Source organism: Sabethes cyaneus, chromosome 3 (assembly GCF_943734655.1).
Source record: "Sabethes cyaneus chromosome 3, idSabCyanKW18_F2, whole genome shotgun sequence".
Lineage (NCBI taxonomy): Eukaryota > Metazoa > Arthropoda > Insecta > Diptera > Culicidae > Sabethes > Sabethes cyaneus.
Window position 1 is genome coordinate 78425208 of NC_071355.1, and position 16980 is coordinate 78442187.

Here is a 16980-nt window from a genome sequence, read left to right on the forward strand (position 1 = left end):
TTCATGTGGAATGCAACAGGATATGATCTAATGGTAAAACACGTGGATTTGCGGTGCTAAAGCAGTGACTACCATGTTGATTGAAGGTTTGTTGGAAAAGCATGGTTGTTTAACGTGTTTTCCATATGAAATATTTCATTTCACGAAATTGAAGGGAAACACTTTTGATATCCGAATGATTGACATATGAAACAAGATTATCAATATTTGCACGTTGAAATTCATGTGTAAGATCTTTTAATAACGCCGTGTCTATTTTTATCAGTGTAGAATACGAAACCTAGGGTGACATTGCGCATCTCGTTTCGAGTGATTTTGGTTCGTTTCGACCACGTTAAACAAATCTAGATAGAATTAACAAAAGGGCGAATGTCGCAAATGTAAACAAAACGAGTGAGAGTTACTTTTTGCTGGACCAGCATAGGAAAATCAACCCTCATTCGGTTTGTTTACGCTTGCGACATTCGCCCTTTTGTTAATTCTATCTTCAAATGGGCGTCTCGAACCAAAATCACTCGACAGAGAACACATGAGATGTACAGTACAGTGTCTGTCGCTCTAACACAATAACGTTTGCCACTTTCGGGTTCTCTTCAAATCCTAACTAAATGTTAATTTGGCAAAATATGCGGCTACTTTCTGCTAGCCGTCATATGGTGCTTATTTACTATGCTTATTTGAAGCTAGTAACCAACAAGAAGAATTTAAATAGAATTATGGATGCCATTTTACAACAGTTATGCAATCAAAATGCTGATAAACAGCAACCTGCAGTATAAAATGCTATGGATGCTAATAAACGATTGATTTACTGCTTATACTAATGCTTATTGGTTACCTGGGAACTCTAAAATTTTTTGGGATAATGAAGGATAAACCACAGAGAACAGATTAACAGGCTCGAAGGAAGTAATCGATTTTGTGTGTGTAAAATCTGTCGGTAGCGCCCTCCAGAAATAGTTTGCCAAATACATCAAAAATATCCATGTACCTTTATCAATATTTCTTTGTGCTGGAGTTACCATAGCAGCGCTGGCAGCGACATCAAGATTTAGTTTGCCACTTAGGGCTCGAGGGGTGCTCTATTGAAGGATTACTCGTAGATTACAGAAAAACCTTTTACACACTTTTTGTTAATTACCTGGTAATCTGTTCTCTGTGGATAAACTATACGCTTTATTCACTAACGCGCATTGATGTTATCGTTCCATGAAACATTTGTGTAACAAATGGTTGCAAATAGACTTCACCTCTTGCGCTTTTTCAGTCACATAACAGTTCAATAAAGGTAACGGATACGAATTTCTACCATATTTGAATGTTTCAATTATAGTTGCGTAACTCTTCATGCAACAAATGGTGCTGCTTGGGCAACGTTTGTTTGCCACGCTTTCGAAAGGGGAGTAAGCGATAGACGCTATGCTATTCACACTCGATCCCAGGAGAGTAGATATCGGTTGCTTCTCGCTCAATTTGCAACATTGATTTTAACTTCCACTTCTGTTCTGTGCTGAACTTGATGGGGTGAAGGGTGAAATATATTTTGAATGTAGTAACATGTTGATTTTTATCCGTGTAGGTTGCAAAAGAATCAACTTCTGGGTTAATTCCCACCAGTTTATGAGTAAACTTAATTATCGGTGTAGTCCGACAAACTGTTTATTGTAAAGTTGTAAACGGTTTCTGAAAAAATGTAATTATTTATTTATTTCAATTAAACAAATTAAATGAATCAAGTGTTTTAAAAACCAACTGGCTAGATGCTTTAAAGCTAATCAATTTTGAAAGCATGAGCCGATCAACATCTTCATCGGCACTGTCAAATTTAGCGAGGTAAATATGAGTATGAAATTTCAAAATAATATTCCTTGCCATAATCAAGCATGTTTCTTGTGTTTCTTAGATCTCTAAATGCTGTTGAAAAGATAAGCGCCAACAATGTTACTAGTCTGCAAAGGTACAAACATTCTAGTCAAACCTTCAAATACATTATCGCTTTAGATCTGGAGGCCACATGCTGGCCGAAGGAAATTCAAAAATGGAAACAACACGAGATTATTGAATTTCCTGCAGTACTCCTGAACCTGAGCACGGGCCAAATTTAAGCAGAATTCCGCCAGTACGTTATGCCGATCGAGAATCCCCAGATAAGTGCGTTTTGTACCGAGCTAACCGGTATCTACCAGCAACAGGTGGATGCCGGTGTGCCATTAGGCACCTGCCTTTTACTGTTCGGCAAGTGGCTTGAGCGAGTTCTTGCCGAGCGGAATCTAACACTACCAAAAACAAACCCGCACGATCAGATCGGAAATGTAGCATTCGCCACATGGACCGATTGGGATTTGGGCGTATGCTTGAACAAGGAATGCACGCGAAAGGGGATCTCTAAGCCGGCCTGCTTCGACTTGTGGGTCGATGTAAAAGCCATTTATAGGGTAATTATTTAATCACGTACGAAATAACTTCACATTTTGTGTATTAAGTAAATTAATATTAAAAAAATGTTTTCTGATTTCTAGCAATTCTATCACAGCGTTCCGGATAGTTTTAGAAATGCCCTGAAAAATCTTGATTTAGTATTTGTGGGAAGACCACATTGCGGTTTAGACGATTCGCGCAATCTCGCCAGACTGATGGTGCGCATGTGCAGGGACGGAGCAAATTTTGTAATCACCAAGGATTTGAAGCCATTTAGCCGTTTGAGTAACGCTGGTCGGAATCCATTTTATTGAAAAAAAATCTGAATATCTCATCCGAAAACGCACTACGATTGTTTAGTTTTTGACGACATTAAATTGCGATCATAAACACTTACAAAAAAAACCTTTTTTCTCAATGAAGCAATTCCAGGTTGTCAAGCCTGGTGCATCATTTAGTTAGACCAACCTCGTGTCACAGCTCGTGTTTTAGTCATGACCTTAACAGGAGGTCAGGCATATACAAGTTAATATTTTTTGAAACGGTAGTTCTTTTACAATTGAGGAAGGGACGGTAGAAGAAAGTAATGAGATTTTAGAGTGATGGAGAAAGAGCGGAAAGGTGAAAGGGGGGTTACTAGTAGCTACGCTTAACAAGTAGTCGAGACTCGTGACTCCTACCGTTTGTCCAATGCTGGAAAGTGCATGGGTCGAACCAAGCTTTAATCTAAGATTATAACCGGATTCGAACACACAACACCAGCCAGGGCAAGTGGCTCGCTGCAACATTAGTACCGCCTAGAAAGAACTACCGTTTCAAAAAATGTCATTTAGTTGTATATACCACTTTGTATTTCTGTTATTTCCACCGAATGGCTTGTGGTATCAATAATGGAAGAAAGAAATTTCTGAAGTAGTACTCGTTTTGATATGAAATCTGGCCTCCCGTAGTTTCGGTAAATTGCAAGCATACTTGCCAGATATGCATCAAAATAACTGCATAGCATTTTTGACTGATTTTTGTCCACTGAATTAAGAAAAAATGCTAAAAATTCTACATCATGTCCATTTTCTTGTAAAATTTGTTGAATAATCTTCAAATTTGGTTTTAAGCATATAATAGCAGTAGAAATTTCCCGGCGGTAAAAAACGGATGTTTTCGAAATAATTAATCTTTCGAAAATGCTTCTGCTATCAAAGAAGTGCATTTTATTGTAATGTACAATTTCAAATAAGGTTTTGTTTCAAAAAGGATGATTTATTTGAATTGAATAGTCAGCAAGATACTCAGTTTTTTATTTATTTTTTCTGCGTAGAACAATTACAGATAACAAGATTCAAACAAAACTAGGAATCTAGAGTCTAGCCTAATGATGGTTGCTAACAACGAACGAACGAGTATACATAAGGAAACGAAAATACTGAAGCAGGGTAAGAACAAAAAGAAATGTTTGTGAAATGATATTGTCTAACAAACCATGAAATACGAAAGTGTAAAATCAGTTTTTCTCTACAATGCTGTTGTAGCACTTAGTGTTAAGTGTTGCTTTCATTCACTAACTAACTTAAAATATTTACTGGTAAATATATCTACTCCTTACACCTCCCCAGAAGGCCGTTATAGCTTTCGCTTTCGTCCTCGGGCCGTCGATTTGCTGTCAGTTGACTCTGTCACCATTGCTTCCGTGGTGCCAGTACTACTACTGCTACTAACTAATTCTCCATCACTTTTATTGTTGGTGGAATCTTTTACTACAGTTCCATTTGTTTTAGGTTTTTCAACCACTTTTTTCGCACCTTCAGTTGGTTTCGTCGAACTACTGCATTCTTCTTCCGGAGTTGACGATGATTCGGCTTCCTCCACATTGAAAGGTTTCTTCGATTTAGCCGCTGGCTTTGCCGCATCCGACACTGGAGCAGGATCCTAATAGAAAAAGATGACTTGTAAGTTCCATTCTTCAATCAAACTTAAATATACTTTGAAAAGTTTAAACTTACTTTAGACGGTTTATCTTCGACCAAAAACAAGCTGTGCTGACCTCCACTAGATACTTTCAGAACCTTCTTACCCTGAAGTTGTTTGCTGACTACTAGCACGGGTTTAATTTCGTCATCTTCGCTTCCAGTCCCAAGCTGTTGGCTAGAGCCCATTCCCCACGCATAGACTTCTCCACTTTCCATCACTGCAAAAGATGTACATTCACCGCAGGCAATCTCCACCACTTTTTTAGTGGCTATCGTGTCAACCAAGGTCAATATTTTGGCATCAGCCGAAACATTGCCCAGCCCAAGCCGGCCGTACTCTTTACGTCCAATCACGTACGCTTGATTGTCGTTCTTGAGAACCAATGTATGATGCTGACCTCCTGCGATGCTCCGAACGTCTGTGAAGCTGGTTAGCTCCGGTACGAATACAGGTTTCACTACGTTCTCACTAGGATTCGGGATTCCCAGCTGACAGTAATTATTTAACCCAAAAGCAAAAATTTTCGATGTGTTGCGATCCTTAAAATATGTGCAGTAGGTAGAAGCCCAAATGGCGTCGGCGAGTACGAACTTTCCTCTCAATGTAACAACGCCCGGTTTTAGTAGATCTGTTTTACCTCTCCGAGACTCGCCAGACGCAGCGCGGGTCGAAATACGACCTAATTGGCCCTGTTCCGCACATCCCATGGTATAGACATGGCCAATCTCAGTTAAAATAACCAGATGGTCTCCGCCGGAAGCAATATCGACCGATTTGGTACCGGGTAGAACCTCGATCGGTAAGCGTTTGTTTCCTTCCAGTGTGAGTCCCATATTACCATGCGAATCCTGGTCGGAAACGAAAAATAAGTAAGGTTCGTTAGTTAACGTTTCCATTTGTTGGCCCATCCCCGTTAAATTTTTTTTTCGCCGCGGGATTTATACCTAATTTTGCAAATAAACGCATTGTTTGCTTCAAGTCCAATAAAACTTTGTAGATATGAGCATTTTTCCTAATTATCCTACAAAATGTGTCCAAAGGTCTGCGAACTTCATGAAATTTGGTACTTTCTAGTTTAATTTCATGCTATTTATGCTACTTATGAAATCAACACTGCAATCTGAAAAATTTCCATGAAAATGGAACCATAATTTTCCAACATATTTTTTCATTAAAGGACAATCTAATGTGTTTCTTTTAAGACTAGTTGCATAAAAGTCGATGAAAAATCAGTAGAGATAGATCAAAAAGTGTAACTGAAGTTCTATTTTATATCGGGGACGTAACGGTTAAATCTTTGGTAGCGGCATTTGAAGATACTGCGATAAACTTTTTTTTTTTGGAAAAAATGCCATTGCCTACTGGTATGAATTGATTCGAGAAGGTTGCTTGAAAGGCAGAATTAACCCCCAGTTCGAGTCGACCACCGCTGGGAGGTCTGATTAAGTCAAAAGTAGATTGAATTGGATCCGGTCAAAAGAGGCATGATTTTTTAAAGATAGTAAAAGTCAATTTCCGTAAAGAAAAATGAGAAAATCTAGCAGTTAGCTACGGATATTATTTTTTTGAGCCATAAGTGTATAAGCTTTAAAAATAACACCTTCAATGTTGAGCTACAGACAACAAAAGCAAAGCTGTACCCCTTATAGGTACTGTATAGTGTATATTCAAGCGATTATTTTTCTTACAGACTATGGGATCGCTGCGTCACCGTTAATTTAGGTCCAACTTTGTGAAGTGCTTGTATAGATAGCTCATGTTCGAAATATTGAGATACACACTCATTGTTATCTTGTTCGATTTAAAACTGCATTATCTACTGTGACGTCAGACAAAATTCCCCCTGCAAATGCTTAAATCAAATCGTCTATCGAAACTGTAATAAATTTTAGCAGTATATTGCTGAGTTGAGTAGAAAAAACAGAACGCACGACACTTTGATAATATTTAATAATTTGAAACTTTGTAAGAAGGGGGCTCCTTCAAAATAAAAAGAGAAAAACTTGGTTGTTGAAAAAAATCCAAGTGACCAAGTGTTTAAAAGAATTATTTTCCCCTGGAAGCTGTTATTAGTAAATAAAATTGATAAACTAAAAACTAAAATTTACCCGATTCTAAATATTTTTATCGCTGCATGAAAACATTAAAGTGCCGAAGTAGCATCAGATCAGGATGGTATCAGAGACTAGCTGACAGGAAAAAGGCTCACACAATAATAGGCCGTATGAATAAAGAGTTAGAGCTAATGCTCCCATACGATTTAAACGGGAAAAGCAAAGCAAAGCAAACTGTTTTATTCATACGGCCCAATATATTAATTTTTTTGAAACAATGTATGCCAGAAGGGCATTGGGTAAAATAGCTACAGCGACAGTCAGTAATAATTGTCTCTTGTAGCAGGCCCCGATTGCTGTATCACAGTTTACGGATAGCTCATACGCATTGATGGAGTCGAGCTAGAGGATTGTAGACCTGTGCCCCAAATCAGTACTACATGATTAATATAACCAATGACTTTTTTGGGATTAAGTTTCCATACTAAGTATGGAGTTAAAAGGTAACCTCCGAAGAAGTTGTACCTAAAAACGCAAAAGCTCCACCGAAGCAGACCGAATGCGCTGAACTTTCTTGTTCAGAAAATAGATGCAAACGGGCTTCATTTGCTAGTTTTACTCAGTTTTTGCTCTTTTGACTGGAATAATGCAATAACAACAAATGAAGCCTGGATGCAAATGGCAGTTAATAAAACTGTCGATACTCTTTAAATGAGAAAGAGGCGGGACAATGAAGTCCGGTAAGTCCGGTATCCCGAGTTAAGATGGGTAGTATTTCAACTACCGCAGGGTCTGAGTAAACTGTTCAGCTTGTCTACAACCCTGAAAATGAGTCGGTATTAAACCAACAGGATACTATTTCTAGCATTGCCCAAAATTTGCTTTTTATGGCGGAAACAGGGCCCAATAAACAGCTGAGCAGATCCTTGTTTTGTGAGGCTGTCAGGAAGTTCATTGCCCTGTGCCCATTCTGGGCGATTTATGCAGCCGCAACACTGCTTTGGGGAGTCTGGTTATCAGCAACGGCGGACTTCGGTTGCTGCAGTCGACAAGTGATCGATACACATCCAGCACTTTTCGGTGAATTCTGATTGCGATTGATGGTGGGTGGTTGATGCAAGTCCCTGTTGCGAGAAACCTGCGAACCTTCCGGACCGCCGCAGTTGTGCAAGAAGCAGGCGGTGGCGAAGCTCCCCCAGAGAGGTTGCCCCAACCGTACCTTCGCTACCCTTGACGCAGAATTCCCTAGTCGTGTGCTAGCTGAGTTCCGTATTTGTCGCATACAAGCTTTGTCGAACATAAAATTCAACACGAAGCTCTGTCCGATAATCTGACACCAATACGTTATTATTGGCTGTTGTGGATTTCAAATCTAACAAGCGCAAAAATTTCGAACAGCCAACCCTACAACGTTTAAAAACACACAATGTACGCAGTGATCGATACTTTGGCAGCGTTGGAACTACTCGAAACCTCTCGTCTTATTCAGACCAAAAAGCAAGCTAGTGTTAGACTAGTCTGAATTGAGTTCTACGGTCAGCCTCTTACGAGACATTCGCAGCTCGCAGATTGTACTTAAAATGCTAGCAATTCGCTTTCTCAATTAGCAGGCCTTGGTCGTTCGCAGTGTAAGGATTTATAATAGCAAGAACAAATGAGCTATAACTTACCATTTGAACTCAAAGGCACTGCTAAATGCACCCTCACTGGGCACTTTTTTCTGGTAGCGAAACCCTCCTTTCAAGAAGGTGCCTTGCTGAGGCATTTCCACATGCTTTATCTCAGACCTTCCCGAAGCAGTTGATTGAGTAACCATGCCGTACTCGTATGTATGCTCCAAGTGCGAGATTAACACTAGCTTAAAGAATGCCCACCGTCGAAATTAACGGCTAAGGGCTGAAGAAGTTCTACACGAGATAGTGACCGGCTGTCTAAGTATCAAACACACGCGTACAAACTGCATTATGTAAAACCAAAATGCATCCTTCATGCTTCCCTGCCACTTCTTGCTCATATAAAGCATCTAACAAAGGTAAAATGGGTCCCCTTTAAATGTATAAAACAGGTAGAACAAAGCTTCAAGCACAACAGCATATCCCTTCCACAATTTTGACAACCAGTTTTTGCGAAACACATAAGGAAATGCAAAGAGCAAAATAAGATACGGCGGGAAATACCGAACAGCTGTTCCAATTTAAATGGCTGAAAAATTAACCGTTACAACAAAACCTTACCCGAAACGATCCCCACGCGTAAACGCGTCCGTCATTAAGCAAACAGGCCGAGTGTGAATCCCCGGCAGATATCTTCAAGCACGGTGCCGGAAGAGCGATCAATCGAGGTTGAAATTCCGCTCCATCGTCGTCAGCCGTGGCCCGTCCTAGCGCACCTTCGTCGTTGCATCCGAACGAGTACACTTCTCCCTTGCGCGTCAGGCATAAGTTGTGTATTCCGCCGGCAGAAATGTCCACCACGTCCTTCATACCGTCGATTAACGCTGGTCTAGATTTTTCCATTACATCTTCTCCGAGACCTAGCTGGCCAAATTCTCCTTGACCACATGATAGCACATTACCGCATGCTTTAGGCAGCGTCGGAAGTGCTAATTCAACTGTTTATAAAAAAAAATATGGAATGAAAAATTGAAGCCAACTGCCTGATAAATTTCTACTCCTACATTTACTCACATTTGTGGGACGAACGCACTTTGGCTGCCGGTGCATCGCCATTGGCAGTCGCTTCCCGCTTCGGTCTTCCGCGAGCCATTTTTCGATAACTAGCAGGCGTCTTCTTATAGTCGTTCAAGCGGAACAGTTCTCAGTTTGAGGTTAGAAATGCCAAAAGGCAGCCAACAGGAAATGTGCACTAAAGTATTGAATTATTCTTCTTCCAATCTCGTTTTTACAATACCAACACACTTTGAATAATCATTTTTTTCACCACATTTAAAAGTAGGAACTAATTAACCACAGGACTGTACAGACAAAGCGCTGAAACACGTTTGAAATTGCAATCTAATTTTTCCAATTTTTCATTTCCACCGGCTTTTTCTTCATTTTTGACCTTGCTTCTTCTATCTACGCCGTAGAACACTTCGTTAAAAGAAAACGCCTTTTACATATGGCAATACATCTGCTGGCAGTTCTTCGTCAAACGTACCATCACAGACAAAACGACGTTGCAGTAAATCTCACATACACACAGAAAAAATCATGATACTACTGTTTGCATTAAAACTTGGATTTTTAACACACTTCTTCAGTCATACTTTTATAGGTGAGAAAAGTTGCCAAAATATCATGGAGAAACACCATGAATCTTGGTTGTTATCGACGTTAAGGCTAATAGCACAGACAAACAGGCATAACTCTTTGAAGAAAAATCAACAAAAATTATCGTACCTCACATTTAGCCTAAACACTAGCACCATCTATGATCGACATTCCCATATATCAAATAGCAACATGGGTATCCCTCGAAGTAGTAAGTATTTTTTTATGGGGAATTCCCCTTCTTTCGTCAAAAAGCGCCACTTTAACCAAAACGGAGACATTCCCAACTATGCCCAAATTTGCAATGACGGTTTAATCGGTACGATGAATGGAAAACGAGTGTTATGTCTGTTTGTCTGTGCTTATAACTTACATACAGCCAAGCAGATTCTTTCTGTGACGATTTCAAGCTATCAAAAAAGTGAGCAGCGCGTTTTGTTACCAAAGAAACGGGCAATATATAAGAAATAGAATAAAAACGTTTAAATAATAAGAAGACAAGAAGATGATTTCACTTCCAACCCTCTAAATTTCGATATTCTTCCGTGACGATAAAGCTTGATGGAATTATCGATATAAGACTACCAGCGATAGCACACTTTTTGTCACAGTTTTGATAGTTGCACTTTATAACTGTGCACTCCAATTGAGGGTGAAGAGCGCAATAACTTCTATCATTTGGGGGGTAACCTCGACCAGAAAAGTATAGTGGTTTTCATAAACGCATAATCGGAATGTTTCGAAATTAACATCAAAATGCCAAGAAATCTGTTCAAAAAAGAAAAAAAAAATTGGACTGTTTTTTATCTGGCGCTCTTCCAGAAAATTATTTTTGTATTGTCAATTGCAAGAAAAATTGTACCATCCAAAGTGCGATATCGTTTATAAAAGTGCTATTTTGCATTAAATTGTTTCGGTATCTTCGGCGCACTTTTTCGTTATATTCCAAGCAATAAGTGCGCCAAAGATACCGAAACGATTAAATGAAAAATAGGACTTTTATGAGCGATATCGCACCACAGAGAACAGACATCCATTCAGGAACAACTTTTTCGGGAATTCTTGGATAAAACTTCAAATTAAAATCACCTAATATGCTAGCGTCACCACCACTATAGTTTCCCAACTAAATGATTCTTTTGATTTGCACACTGACAACCTTTGGCCCTCTGGCGCTAGTATATATGGACTGTAACCGTTATGCTAGCGCCAGAAGCTAGCTGTTGTGAGTTTAGTGTAGAATTTTATGCGCCTTTAGCGACATCATCACTATAGTTTCCCAACTAATTTGACATAAGTTTTATCCAAGTGGGGACCTTTCGCTTGGATGTCTGTTCTCTGTGATCGCACTTTGCATGGTAAAATTTTCCTTACAATTGACAATATCAAAATTAAACTTAAGCTTTGGCTCTTGAAAAAATAATCATCGCAACTTTTTTACGGAAAAAGAGGAAACCAACGTATTTTGGACCCCATCAACAGCTGTACATAATTTGGACACTTACAGCCAAATCAAATGGAAGTGTCCAAATTATGTACAGCTGCTGATGGGATCCAAAATAGGTTGGTTACCCTATTAGTTATGTGCAGAATATTTTGAGTGTACATCAGAGCTGCCACAAATACAGATATTGTTGTTGCAGTTGAAAATCGTAATAATCGACGTGCGACATCTATACTGTATAGCGCATCAATGTGCGATCACAGCACACCACATGCAACGTAATTGCGATACACAGAACAAGATTAAAACCGAATGTCGCACGCACATCCCTGACACGTACGTCATTCTCATACATTTTTCTTGAAGCCGTTTGAGCCAGGCTTGCTGGCTCGATTTTGACAGCATCTGTAAGAATTACGCAATCATAGGGTTTTATGGTTCAGAAAATATGTTGCATGCAGGATGTAGATAATGAACGATGTTCGTTTTTTTGTGCTATCGGCAACATAAGATAGGAAAAATTCTGACTTTTTATAGTCTTATTTTTTACGATAAACAAAAAAAAGGGAATCAACACGCTGCTTTCGTCATACTGCGCAGCATTAAATACAAGCGTTGTCTCGTTTAAATTTTGTTTCAAAATTTGTTGTCTACCTCTATTACCACCACTATCGGAGGCGGCTTCAGCTGACAACTGTCGTGACAGGGATGTGGTCGCACGTCGATTATTACATTTTCAACTGCAACAATATTTGTGCATGCATAAATTTGGGACCCATCAATTATTCCAGTTGCTGTGATTTCTGACTCTACTAATGTTCTTGAATTTTAAAGCACTCCATAAACTATTTATGGTATTTAAAAAATTAGGTCGAGAAAATAATACCGTGGACCCCCGTTCGTTTGACCGTTTTTAATCTGAACACTTTTTAGTTTGAACCCCGTTGGTTTGCACGACGTGCAAATTAAAAATGGTTCAAATGTCATTCTCAATATGACATCATTTGCTTATGTAGACAATGCATAAACACGATTTGCTTGTACTAATCTAGCATGCTTAATCTGTTTCACTTTGCGTTTTCCCAACGATTATGGTAGAAATCCGGTCGGATAATGAAATATTCACTGCTCGCAACTGCCAACTGATTCAAACCACAAAAACAATAACAAAGAGTAGGGCAGCTAGTTCACACAAGCTCCAGCATATTTAGGGTTACCAATTGTTCAAATTAAAAACTAACCCCGTTAGTTTGCATGAGAAATCGTTCAAACGAACGGGGGTCCACTGTAGTGAATTTATAAATTAACCTGGGTTCGTGCTAACTCGAATCCGAAATTTATGAACTATACAGGCAGTTTGATAGATAGTCCCGTAAACCGTAATGGTAGACAGTTTTAACCTGCGCTTCAAACTGAATGCTGTCAGTTTAACCGAGATACAATCTCGGTTAATTTATGAACGCATTGATAGCACTTCGATTAAAACTGAGTGCTAATCGACCTGAGCCAGGTTAATTTATGAATTCGTTATAAAATACTCCGAAGAAAAGGGTAGGGTCCCAAATTTATGCATACACAAATATCTGTATTCATATCAGGGGTGTGAAATTGTCAAAATTTAGCGGACTGAACATCCATGGACGGCGACAACTTGGAACCAGCCAGTATATACTGAAAATAACAGCTAAAATTAATTAAATTATAGCTAAAAGGCTGTGTTAAACACTGCTTTCTAATTATAGCGAATTCATAAATTAACCTGAGTTCGTGCTAACTCGAACCCGAAATTTATGAACGATACGGGCAGTTTGACAGATCGACCCGTAAACCGTAATGCTATTAGACACTTTTAACCTGCGCTTCAAACTGAATGCTGTCAGTTTAACCGAAATGCAATCTCGGTTAATTTATGAACGCTTTGACAGCACTTCGATTAAAACTGAATGCTAATCGACCTGATCCAGGTTAATTTATGAATTCGCTATTAGTTTCAGTAGTCTTAAAATGAATAAAACTTTAAGTAGGCACTATAGAACCAAAAGTACCAAAACCAATGAGTGGGACATGTACAATGTATGTAGTTTGACAGCCACACCACCCCACTGATTTATATGGCAGTCCTGCTCTGATAATCACTAGACCCAAGTAACAATTTCAGGCTGATCAAACGCTTTTATAGCTGATTTTATTCAACCTGTGGCTGATCTATGGTTTAGGTTTAGAAATAAAAACCTTTTTTCAGCTCTTAAACATCAAAATCTGGTGATTTTATCAAGCTTCAGGCTAATTAATAGCTGCTTTCGAAGCTGCAATGAAGCTTAATAGAAACTTTTTTGCGCTTTTAAATAGCCAATTGGGTCCTAAAATTTGTGATAAAAAGATGATTTTTTTAGAAGGAACGATAAAGTTTCCCATTATGACTACCAGAGTATAGTTTTTTCTTTTTTAAAAAGATGCAGGGCATTAAAAATTAAAAAACAAAAATATTGTAATTTATTCTCCCTTGACATTAGAGATCCTCCTTGACAACGAAAATAACACGTTTCTGGCAACAATGATAACTTTTTGTTACTGGCAACTCTGGTTTGACATTAGTTTGACAGTTACAGCTTCGCAGTTGTCTCTTGTGCTTGTCTGCGTTTTGCTGGTCGTGAGGAAGTGGAACATCAAATTTGTACTAGTTATCGGATAAAAGTTTTGATTCGGGCAATGTATTCCAATCCATCGGTTCACGGTGCTAGACTTTGTCCAAATCTAGTTTGCGCTAAGAACGACTAAACGATGTCAGATTGATGGCCAACAGTATAATCTCAGTACAATTGACCCCGCAGAACAGTATGAAAAAAAAAACGCCAGCCGAAACTGACACCGTATAATCAATCAGATTGGTATGTTCTGCTACTCCGACGTGAATCAGCAGTAGGGCGAACGGCTGACCAAAACTTTCTGAGCGTTTGTAACCAAACACGGTCGCATCTCGATGGCGGGTGTTGCATCCGAAAACTGACTTTTTGCAACTTTTGACTTTTTGATACACTATCACATGAACGTGAAGGTAAACAAAAAGTTTTCCGTGACATTTCAAGACATACTATGGTTTCTTTTTATAATTCGTGTTGTCTAGACATCGCTTGACACAACCATGCACAACTATAGTTTGTCTATATAAGGTTGCCCAAATGTTTATTTTTTGTTCAAAATTTTACAAAATTAAAAAAAAAGCTTTTTAATGCCAATAGCCTAAAAATATACAATTGAATATCAAAATATGTGTTCCTAACCCTAACCTCATCGATTCAAGCTAAAAACGACATAGGCCTTTAGGACCCAATTTGCGCAATGCTGTCAATTCTATTTTTAGAACGAGAAATAGTTTTGCAATCTGCTTTTCCAGTCGCTTAATCAACGCTTCATTAACCTTTATGCAGCCAAAAAAAATCTATCTTTAAATTTAAAAAATGAAACGCGGCCTTTTTTTATTTTGCTGTAAACATGTTTCGAATTAATTTCGAATAACTTTAATTCGTATAAGTAAGCTAGCTAATTAAAAATGCATGTCTTTTTTCCGGGAATTGAACCCGCCATCTTTTGATCCATAAGCACTCACCGTATGATCCGCCCCATTTGCATCTGCAGAACAGACAGTGAGAATAGCCCGCCTAGCGTGAAGCAGTCGATAATGTCGATAACGGATAAGCTTTTGCTGTCAGCCGAATTGCGAAATTCTATGATCTGACAGTAAATGTGCTGTGAGCCGAAAAAAAACTTGGTAGAAGTTTGTAAAGCCACTTTAACACCTCTAAGCAGCCCTAAAGTAGTTTGAAAGCTGTGAGCCTAATGAAAGCTTTCACTCTACATTTTAACACCTTTAAGCAGCCGTAAAACGGTTTGATGTTTATGGCTGTTGAGAAGCAGATTGTTTAGCAGAAAAATCCGCTATTAAGCTTGTTTATGAGCTTTTGGGAGAGAACTGGTTTGAAAAACTTAAAGTAGCTTAAACATCGCTTATTTAAACACCATTTAAGTGCTTACTTTATGCAGCTTTGATCACCTTAAACCAACCCGTAAACAGCCATTGCTCTTGCAATTCAGCTACCGTTGTTACTTGGGGAGTTACCAAATATTCATACTACTTATGTCGTTTTCGTTTTTGCGGTGTAGCTTTTTTTGCACTAAAACTGTTCGTTTTCGATTTTTGTGCTACACCATTCGCGTTGACGAACGTAAGCTGCTGCCACCTCCAAAAGTTTACTGTAGGGGTTAATTTATGAATTGGCCTTGCCAGCGTTGCTGATATTGTTCAGGGTTTTGCGTGAGAAAAAAAGAAAGGGAAGTATTTTTGCTTTTGTCAACACTCACGCGTTGACAGTTCGGCACGAGATTTCCTGTAAGTGCGAGCAGCCTACGAAATCTTTTTCAACGCTGGCAAGGCCAATAGGAATTTCTTAAAGAGCGCGAGAGATCGAAACATTTTGGCAGATGTTCACCCACACGTACACGGAGAATAAAAATATAGTTTCAACCATATTTATGGTTGTTTTACGCACACACAAAAATTTCGTTTTGTTTCAAACTGAAATGTATGATTGAAATGAAAATATTTATTGCTATATCAATGTTAACTTCAAATTTAAAAATACTTTACATTTAATTCAAAACTGTTATTTTATTGATTCAAACAGAATCTCGTTTTGAAACAACAATATTTTCAGGTTGTTATAAAAATATTTTATTGAGGCTTAAAGCAACAATCATTTTGTTTGAAACAAACTGGAGCTTTTTCGCTCCGTGTACTTACGGGCATTTCTATGAGTGTGCAAGAGATCGTTTAATGCCGTCAACGCGAATTGCTACACTTTTTCTGCACCAACTACACCAGAAAAAAAGAGAGTGTAGCTGGTGCAGATCGATGTGAAGTAGTAGAGGTGTGGAGCAACGTACCGTTTGTTTGTGTTAGCAGCGCAAATAATGTAAACAGCAAGAGGGACGTTAAACTCGCACTATTCTTTTACGGGCATAAAAAACATTGTGCGTTGTGCCGTACAACGATGACACCTCTAGTGACACCTATATACTTTTTAGAATATTATGAACACAAACGTGCCGTGTCTGCCGTACCTTAGTAATAGCACAAACTATACAGACAACACGCGAACGATTTTTCCACGTACCAGAAGGGACGTGAGCAATTCACTCACCGTCCCTTCACAAATATTCATTTAGTTCACTTTGCGCTGGAGCTGTTAGTTCGTCGTTCATCATAAACAGCAACGCAAAACAAATGTTTTTAGTAACCATGCAAAAAATAACAAATGGCAGACTACATCGTACACGTAAAATATTTGTTATTATTTCGTCGTCGGCGTCAGCAGCAGAGAACCGTCTCCATCGTCTCCATTTAACTTGATCTTGGGTCACTCGTAGCTGATTTCTCCAACGTTTTAGAAGCCGCCAACTATCGTCAGTAGCCCCTCCGCTCGAGCACAGCAAGACCAACTTATTTTGGACCCCATCAGCAGCTGTACATAATTTGGACACTTGCATTTGATTTTGCTGTAAGTGTCCAAATTATGTACAGCTGCTGAGGGGGTCCAAAATACGTTGGTTACCCTACACCTCAAAAACGAAAACGGCATAAGAAAAAATGAACTTGCCTAATCTGAACGAGGTGTCATTCATATCAGCGGGGGTTCACGGTATATACAACATTTTCCTCTGCAAGGGCTGGCAGTTTTTGTACACTGATGTAGAGTTATTAATAAATGGTAAGTGCGTATCTCTGATGGTACACTGACGGTCTCTAATAGACTTCTGTGAATTTACCTAC

The 16980-nt window shown here is 38.9% G+C and overlaps 3 protein-coding genes across 3 annotated transcripts in view; 2 read left to right on the top strand and 1 right to left on the bottom strand.

Annotated features, from left to right (window-relative positions):
- The first annotated feature begins 1714 nt into the window (after window positions 1-1714).
- LOC128739203 (ERI1 exoribonuclease 2) lies at window positions 1715-2783 on the top strand. The gene is given in 3 exon segments (XM_053834637.1): window positions 1715-1833; window positions 1904-2435; window positions 2520-2783. Coding segments are annotated over 3 exon segments (789 nt in total). The 5' UTR covers window positions 1715-1789; the 3' UTR covers window positions 2733-2783.
- An 876-nt stretch (window positions 2784-3659) lies between these two features.
- On the bottom strand, window positions 3660-9464 carry LOC128739202 (regulator of chromosome condensation). Its single transcript, XM_053834636.1, has 4 exons — window positions 9125-9464; window positions 8672-9048; window positions 4416-5231; window positions 3660-4341 (listed from the first exon to the last, which is right to left on the bottom strand). Exons 1-4 carry the CDS (start codon window positions 9201-9203, stop codon window positions 4036-4038), a joined length of 1578 nt encoding a protein of 525 aa, XP_053690611.1. The 5' UTR covers window positions 9204-9464; the 3' UTR covers window positions 3660-4035.
- A 7360-nt stretch (window positions 9465-16824) lies between these two features.
- LOC128739162 (RNA-binding protein 48) overlaps window positions 16825-16980 on the top strand; it is a 36568-nt gene continuing 36412 nt past the window's right edge. The window contains exon 1 of the mRNA XM_053834585.1: window positions 16825-16918. The gene's annotated coding sequence lies outside the window, so the exon portion shown is untranslated. The remainder of the gene's footprint in view (window positions 16919-16980) is intronic.

Excerpts from the sequence above, each read along its gene's own strand:
- LOC128739202 (XM_053834636.1), bottom strand. The coding sequence starts at position 9,203 with ATGGCTCGCGGAAGACCGAAGCGGGAAGCGACTGCCAATGGCGATGCA. Across the intron at positions 5,232-8,671 it reads ACGCGTGGGGATCGTTTCGG|GATTCGCATGGTAATATGGG; the intron begins GTAAGGTTTTGT and ends GTTTCCGACCAG. Across the intron at positions 4,342-4,415 it reads TCGAAGATAAACCGTCTAAA|GATCCTGCTCCAGTGTCGGA; the intron begins GTAAGTTTAAAC and ends TTTTTCTATTAG.